The sequence below is a fragment of the Emydura macquarii genome, unplaced genomic scaffold, assembly GCF_026122565.2.
Source record: "Emydura macquarii macquarii isolate MOO-44397 ecotype Brisbane River unplaced genomic scaffold, CSIRO-AGI_Emac_v2 contig_3345, whole genome shotgun sequence".
Classification (NCBI taxonomy): domain Eukaryota; kingdom Metazoa; phylum Chordata; order Testudines; family Chelidae; genus Emydura; species Emydura macquarii.
Window position 1 is genome coordinate 6,388,032 of NW_027133482.1, and position 7,787 is coordinate 6,395,818.

At 51.5% G+C, this 7,787-nt stretch overlaps 1 protein-coding gene across 2 annotated transcripts in view; it reads right to left on the reverse strand.

The window, feature by feature from the left end:
* SIGLEC1 (sialic acid binding Ig like lectin 1) overlaps positions 1–6,526 on the reverse strand; it is a 30,957-nt gene extending 24,431 nt beyond the window's left edge. For both annotated transcript variants that reach the window (XM_067533484.1, XM_067533483.1), the window contains exons 1-5: positions 6,391–6,526; positions 5,435–5,794; positions 4,891–5,187; positions 2,975–3,238; positions 1,551–1,805 (exon numbers count right to left, since the gene is read on the reverse strand). In XM_067533484.1, coding sequence (XP_067389585.1) covers positions 1,551–1,805; positions 2,975–3,238; positions 4,891–5,187; positions 5,435–5,794; positions 6,391–6,439 — 1,225 coding nt within the window. In that variant the 5' untranslated portion in view covers positions 6,440–6,526. The remainder of the gene's footprint in view (positions 1–1,550; positions 1,806–2,974; positions 3,239–4,890; positions 5,188–5,434; positions 5,795–6,390) is intronic.
* Between the last annotated feature and the right edge of the window lie 1,261 nt (positions 6,527–7,787).

Genomic DNA, 7,787 nt, shown 5'->3' on the forward strand with positions numbered 1-7,787 from the left:
TCCCAGTGCCCTGCACCATCCATTTCAGGGATGCTGTATCTTACTGTGATAGGTAGACAAACCCCACACTGGCCAGGAAAGGGCTAATGAGCTGCTGGGGGCTCAATCAGCCCTGCCCTGCTACACCTGCAATAGATATCAGGCTTGGAGGGAGAGGTTAAAAGGGAGACGTAGCACTGAATAATAAGAATATAGCAGTAGGGATATATTACCGACCACCTGACCAGGATGGTGATAATGATTGTGAAATGCTCTGGGAGATTAGAGAGGCTATAAAAATAAAAAAAACTCTAATAATGAGGGATTTCAACTATTCCCATATTGACTGGGTGCATGCCACCTCAGGACAGAATGCAGAGAGAAAGTTTCTTGACACCCTCAAAAGCTATTACATTTAATTACATCATGATTATTATTACCAAGCGGTTCAGCTGTAGTCACCTCTCGGACCAGATCCTGTGCACTGCTGAGGAGTAAATTAAGAATTGCCTCTCCTCTTGTGAGTTCCAGGACTAGCTGCTCCAGGAAACGGTCATTAATCGTATCTAGAAATTGTATCTCTCCATCCTGTCCGGAGGTGACATTTTCCCAGTCAATATGGGGGTAGTTGAACCCCCCATTATTATTTTGTTTTCTGCCTTTGGGCCCTCTCTAATCTCCCTGAGCATTTCACAGTCACCATCACCAGCCTGGTCAGATAGTTGGTAGCATATTCCTACTGCTATACTCTTATTCAAACATGGAATTTCTAGCCATATTGATTCTATGGCACAGTTTGATTCACTGAAGATTTTTTACTGTATTTGACCCTATGCTTTTCTCCACATACAGCGCCAGTTCCCCACCGCCGCCATCTTCTGTCATGGCTACAGATTTTGTACCCTGGTATTACTGTGTCCCATTGATTATCTTCATTCCACACCTGAATACACACCTGACTACACACACATGCCACCTGCCCCTGAGGCAGGAACTCGTATGTGCTGCATTCAGTGCAGTAAAACCCGCACCCGGCTGCTGGAATTCTGCCGGCGTTGTTTTTGCTCTTGCAGGGTGTTTGCTGGTTTGTTTTCTGGAGGCTGTTACCAGGCTAAGCTCAGAGAATGTTTGTTAGGTGTATCTGCCTCTCTAAACTCCCGCACAAACCTCCCCTGGTCGCTAGCTCCCTTGGTCGTTTAGGAGCTGGCTCTTTAAACCCCTTTTCCCTCCGAATTAACCCTGCCCTCTTCTCAAGGGATCCCAAAGGGACGAGGGAGCAAAGGATGGCACGCTAGAGCCTCCTTAGGAAGCTCTCGGATTAGCCTAGCACTCGGTCCCCCCAAACAGAGCACACTGTAAACTTCAAGCAAGCAAGAGACAAGCTAACAGCCAGACGCACGCCAAGGATCACACAGGCTCTCCTCCCTCACCTGGAGAACTGCCTGGCAAAACTCTCCAGTCTAGCTCCTCTCCTCTAGTAATCGTGTATTAACCCTTCGTAAAGCACCGATAAAGGGGCCCGTCAGAATGCAGCGTGAGCTGAAAGAGAGTGTGTGTTGTGAGACACTTACAGAAGACGCTCAGACTGATGATCTCGGATGTCTCGCTCCCTTTATCGTTCTGCACCTTGCAGGAATAATAGGCAGTGTCGCTGGTGGCGACTTGGTGAAACACCAGGGAGCTGGCCGTGCCATCCTTGATCCAGATGCTGTTCTTGTACCAGCTGTAGTGGAGGTCCTGGTTCTCCTCGCCGGGAACGTCGCAGGTCAACGTGACCGTCTCGCCTTCCCGTATCACCGCCGAAGGACTCGCCGAGATCACAGCCGCTGAAGGGGATGACAGCATATTGAGTCGTGGAAGGGACAACCAGAGCATCCAGTCTGACCTTCTGGAGAGCACAGGCCACTGAGCACCACCCAACCACCCCGCAGCCAGGCCATCCAGCAGAATTAGACCAAAGTGTTACAGCCTTCTGGATGCTAGCTGGCAGAAAAGAGGGGTGAGCGAGGTGCACCAGTGTGCAATGGCAGGGAATGGAGTACATGAGAGACTCCCAGGTGATCCGAGCAAACAACCTGCGTTCATGAGTGGGATGGAGCCAGATTTCAAGGGCTACTGATCCTCAAGCTTCAAGACATAAATGGGACACCATCTGGGCTCAAGAAGACCCCCTCCTTCCCTTCAGATGCAAGAGTGAACAGGGAGGAAGGATGGGTGTGTGGTTAAAGCACTGTACTGGGACTCAGGCGATTTTGGATTCAATTCTGCCACCCTTGCAGACTTGCTGAGTTTGGGCAAGTCATTTACTTGCTCTGTGCCTCAGTTTCCCCATCTGTGAAACAGAGATAGCAATGGTTCTTTACTCCCAAAGGTAAATTCATTAGTGCTTGTGAGGCACTCAGACACGAGGGTGATAAACAGAGCTGAGTAGGAAATGGTTTTCCTATCTTAGCTAAAAAAAATTGAGATATTGAAAAATGTTCATGTCCTGAACCAGGACGAAAAGTCAAAATTTCAAGTTTTTGTGAATGGAACAAAAAAATTGGTTTGGGTCCGTGACATGTTTCATTTCAATTTTTTTCTTTAACTTTTTTTTTAGTCTAAATTTACGAAGATTTCAAAAGAAAAAGTCGTTTTGACTTGAGAAATGGAAACTTTCCAATTCAAAAATGTCAAAATGGGCCGGCTTGACAATTTCGAAAAAAAAATTCTGATAATTTTTCAAGTCAGGAAAGTCCTTGAAACCAACCCTGGTTTGCAAACTCTTTTGGTTTGGATGAATGGGGGTTTGGGGGTTTAAAAACCCGTTCCTCGCAAACTTCCCCGCCAGCTCTAATGAAAAAGACTGAGGTAGATAATGAGCTGCATTAGGGTGGAGGGAACTTTATTGTATTGCTGAAGCATCCGCCTTTGGCCATACTGGCCTAGATGGAGGACTGGTTTTAGTTCTCTTTGCTGCGCACGGTCCCCCGAAGCCATGATGATACATACTTACAGAAGACATAGAGAACAGCTGCCTTGGCCACCCCGATCCCGACTGAATTTTCCGCTTCACAGTGGTACAGGCCATAATCTTCACGCGTAATGCTCCTCAGAGTCAGAATCTGTTGGCTCCCCAAGGCGGCCCCACCCTTGTACCACGTGTAGGCGGTGACCTCGGGGAAGGTGCTGTTCACGCTGCACGTGAGAGACGCGGTGTCGCCCACCCGGATGTTTTTCGCAGAGGGGTTGATTAACACCTTTGTACCTTTCGGGGAGTCTGCAGGGGAGTCAGAGGAAGAACGGACACGCAATGAGTGAAGCTGGAACCGAGACGGCATCCGATGGGTACCGCCTCGGCCAGGAATTGCTGGGGGAGGCTGAAGCCAGCACTTGTGACTTGAGGAAGTCGGGTTAGCTCAGAGGCATTCGTTATTCTGTCACTGTCTCCAGTCTGTCCCGTGCTGGTCATGACTCTCATCACCTTCTGAGAGCTGTTCTGTCTGTGATATCTTCTCGGCACAACAACTCCTGCATCACGGCCGGGCGTCAGACCAGATGACCCTTGCAGGCCCTTCTAACCCTATGGTTCTGTGGGTCCACAGATCTGACAAATGCCCCCAGGGCAAAAGACACCCTTTCAGCCAGCCCCCCTTGTCAGTGTCAGAGGCCGAAGACTGAGTGGGCAAAGGGACCTAAACCGGTTTCTCATCCTTCGAGATGGTTCCCTCCAGGCCCATGACTCAGGAAATGGAAACTTTCCAGTTTCCCATCCCCTGTCTAACCACGTTCCCCGGGCAGCATGGCCTGGGGCCTCTCTGGTTTCAGGAAAGGCGGCAGCCCTGCGGGCAGAAGCTGGAGCGGTCTAGGCCTATGGTCGAGCCAATGACATGGGTGGAAGGTGGCTACAGGCATTTGGCTGTGAGCGAAAGGACAGGGCATCAGGGGTATTGTTCTCAGGCTGAAAAGCGTGTGCAGGCGAGCGGTGCGGGCTCCATGGCGCCCTGGCGTTCTTCAGCACACGGGGAGGTCTGGCTACCAGCCTTCTCTGCAGAACAGCGCCCAGCAGGACTGGGGGGATTGTCCTGTTTGCCAGGTGGGCAAAGGGACCTGGCCTGACAGCTGCACCACTGAGTAGTAAGAAGGCGCCTGAGGAAAGGGTCTATACAGCAATGAGATAAGTGGATCCAGGAGGAACTAGGAGACTGTGGGCCAGATAGAGCTTCCAGCAAATGTCTGGAGTAACTCCAGCGAGATCCATGGACTGCCGGCAGCCCTTGGGGACCTCAGGCCACTTTTACCGAGGGGGGGGCTAGATGTTGTCTTAGGTGTCTGGCTTTAGGCATCTGAGTCTGAAAATGTCAGCATGGCCATTACAGAAGCTCCTGGTTGAGGGACAGACTCTTTCTAAGGGGTGTCCTGTTCTGCACCTCTCTCCCCAGAGAGTTTTACAAATGATATTCCTCAGCCTGGCTTCCAGCCCCGCACTCTGCCAGCGATAGCATGCAGACGTCCAACTATGCAGGTGGACCGACCTCTGCAACCCCTCCCTCGCATCCACAGTTAATTGCACCCACCATCAAATCAAAGTGTGGCACTGTAAAGACACAAGACTCCATTCACTCCCCAGAGGAATGCAGCTGCCTCTGGGGTGGAACGAGGCAGCTGCTGACCCAGCATCCAGCAATGCCACAAAGCAGTTTAGGGCTGCAACGTGGGAGGAATTCTGTGTTCAGAAAAGGATTTAGGGAGGCCAGATATATGTTGGAATTGGGTCATGAATTTCTGGGTGGGTGGCAGAGTTCACACGGCGGGACTGGAAGCGCTGTGGTCTGGAAAGAAGTGACTTGAGCAATGCAGAAATAGAGGCCCCAGCTGTTGGTCCTCTCTCCCGTTCAGCAAGGCCCGTATCTGAAAAGCAGCACTACTCACATTTCACCTGCAGAGTGATTTCCCCGGCTGCCTGCTTAGAGCCAACAGACACTTGGCAGAACAGTTTTTTGGAGTGGTCCTGCCACGAGAAGCTGGTAACGAGGATCTGCTGGCTGAGTGCTCCACCAGTGTCCAGCTGCACTGCCCCGACCACAGCTGAGACCAGTGTATTGTAGCCCCTCCACTGCAGAGCGATGCTGTCGTATGGGCAGACGTATGGACTGGAGCAGGTGAAGTTCACTGTCACACCCTCCCTTAGATCTTCAGGGGCAGCAATGGCCGGGCTGTTGGGGGCATCTGGGGATGGAAAGAACAGGGATATACCAGGGTATCTGTGATGGGTTAATAGCGATTCCCATTTATTTCTTCATCGCTGCACTGTACCCTTGGACATTCATTGCAGCAGTGGGGATAGAAGTCAGCTGCTCCAAAAGCACGCAAGCTACAGGAAAATCTCCCATTGCTGGCAGCAGTACAGGGCCCATGACACACAGCTGGGCAGTTGCGATTTCACCCGCTCTGGCCAGCTCATTTCCATACTCACCGGTAACCGTCAGCGTCACCCCACGCAGGTCTGACCACCGATCGCCCTGGTTGATCTCGAACCTGAAGTTGTATTTGCCGCTGTCCTCGCTTTTCAGGCCCCTCAGCAGCAGGGTGCAGTTGTGCGCAGCCGGGTCGCCCAGCAGCTCGGTGCGGCCCTGAAACCTGCCGTCCACATCGCTGGGAGTGGCCGAGTGGTAGATCACAGTGCGCTGGCCTTCGTACTCCTTGTACCAGATGGCCACGATGCCTTCCGTGGGGGTCACCGTGCTGGGGTAGCTGAAGGTGCAGGGTATCAGGACGCAGGAGTCCTGCACGGCGTGCAGCCTTTCGGGGTAGGTGACAACCCACGAGCCGAAGGCTGCGTTAGACAGAGGGGGACAGACAGCAGGAGCAAGTCAGGCAGGACAGAGCAAATCTGCTGAGTCCAGCAGCAACAGGCTGCTGCTCTCCCCTGCTCTCCTCCCGCCAGCGGGGCCTGGCTCCTGGGCAGAGGCATAAAAAGCAGGATCTCTTCCATTCTGGGCTTGGTACTGAGCGGCCGCATGTGTGTGTGTGTGGGGGGGGGGGACGTGCTCAATGTTTGCACAGTACCTAGACTCATGGGGTCCTGGTACATGACTGGGGCTCCTAGGCACAGCCACAGTACAAGTAAGTAACGCCACCTCCTGCAAAGCGATTGGTTAATTGATTTTGGCACTGGGCCTGGGGATCAGTGAACGCTCAGTGTCTGATTCTGGTCCCACTCAACCTGGTGCGAATTATGAGAGTGCCCTGCCCTGGGAGAGCATACAGGGGTCAGTTAGAGATTGCTCCTGAACCTGGGAGAGAAAATCCTCCGGGCCTGGGTAGAAACCCTTTTGCCATGCTGCAGGCAGCGGAGAGTGTGCTGCAGGCAGGCAGGTGCTAACAGAACACCACTGGTCATTACGATCAGAGTTAAACATGGCACCATACCTTGCAGGGCACGGCCGGCCAGGAGGATAAGCGGCAGGAAATAGGTCATGGCAGCTCCTGCTGGATAACGTTATGGAAGATCCTGGTGGAACAGACAAGAGAGCATCATGCAGCAGGAGATGCCTGGATAGTTAGTCTTGATCATAAAGATCTGGAAAAGGACGCCGTGCTGGTGAAAGGAGCTGAATCAAAGGCCCTGAAGACCAGTAACAAGCGGAGTGCCCCAGGGGTCGGTCCTGGGGCCGGTTTTGTGCAAGATCTTCATTAATGATCTGCAGGATGGGGTGGATGCACCCTCAGCAAGTTTGCACATGACACTAAGCTGGGGGGAGTGGTAGATACGCTGGAGGGCAGGGATAGGATACAGAGTGACCTAGACAAATTGGAGAATTGGGCCAAAATAAATCTGATGCAGTTCAACAAGGACAAGAGCAGAGTCCTGCACTTAGGACGGAAGAATCCCATGCACTGTGACAGACTGGGGACCTGTTGATTCTGGACACTTTGTGATCAGTGTGGATACCAGCGAGACACGGTATGCCCAATTTGCAGGTCAGTAAGACTTAATGTGCAAGGTTTTCTATAAATATACTAATTAAATACAAAGTCTAAAACTAACTACAATATCTCATACTCACTAAGCCCGGAGAGCTAAGCCATCACTCAGAAGGCTGTATACAGGAACGGCTTTCTTCAGGGGCCCCGCCAGGGAGTCAGTGGATCCTCTGGTCCAACTGGCAGCACCTCCCGTGGAGTCAGGTGTTGATGGAGCGCGCCCCTTTGTCTAAGTGGTGACTACTTATACCCTTCCATAAGCAACCTTCACCTAATTATCTCTCTACTCATTATCATATATGCTAATGACCTACATTGTGTTTCCACCCTTAACTACATTCCATTCTCACCATGATAATTGGGGTCGTCAAAACAACATCTGGTGATAGGAGGGGCGGTGTAAAAATATGCCCCTTGGCAATGAAACAGTGTACCCCAGACGTTCAAGGATAACTTGTTGTTCCCATCACAGTTATCTATGTGCAGCTGCAAGCAGACATGTTGTGTGTTTTGTCTTGTTCTGTGCCGTGGTGTGCAGACACTCAGACATCTGTAAGGTTATTCTGTCTATGCCAGCTGGAAGATGTCATGCTACAGGGGTCAGAATAGCCGAGCAAGCAACTGAAGCTATGCTAGGCTGTAGGACAGTGGTCAAGCTACTGAAAGTGTACTGGGCCTCCAACAGAACCAACTGGCTAGGTGGCAGTTCTGCAGAAAAGGACCTGGGGGTTACAGTGGACAAGAAGCTGGATCTGAGTCAGCAGTGTGCCTTTATTTCCAAGAAGTCTAACAACACATTAGTAGGAGCATTGCCAGCAGATCAAGGGAAGTGATCATTCCCC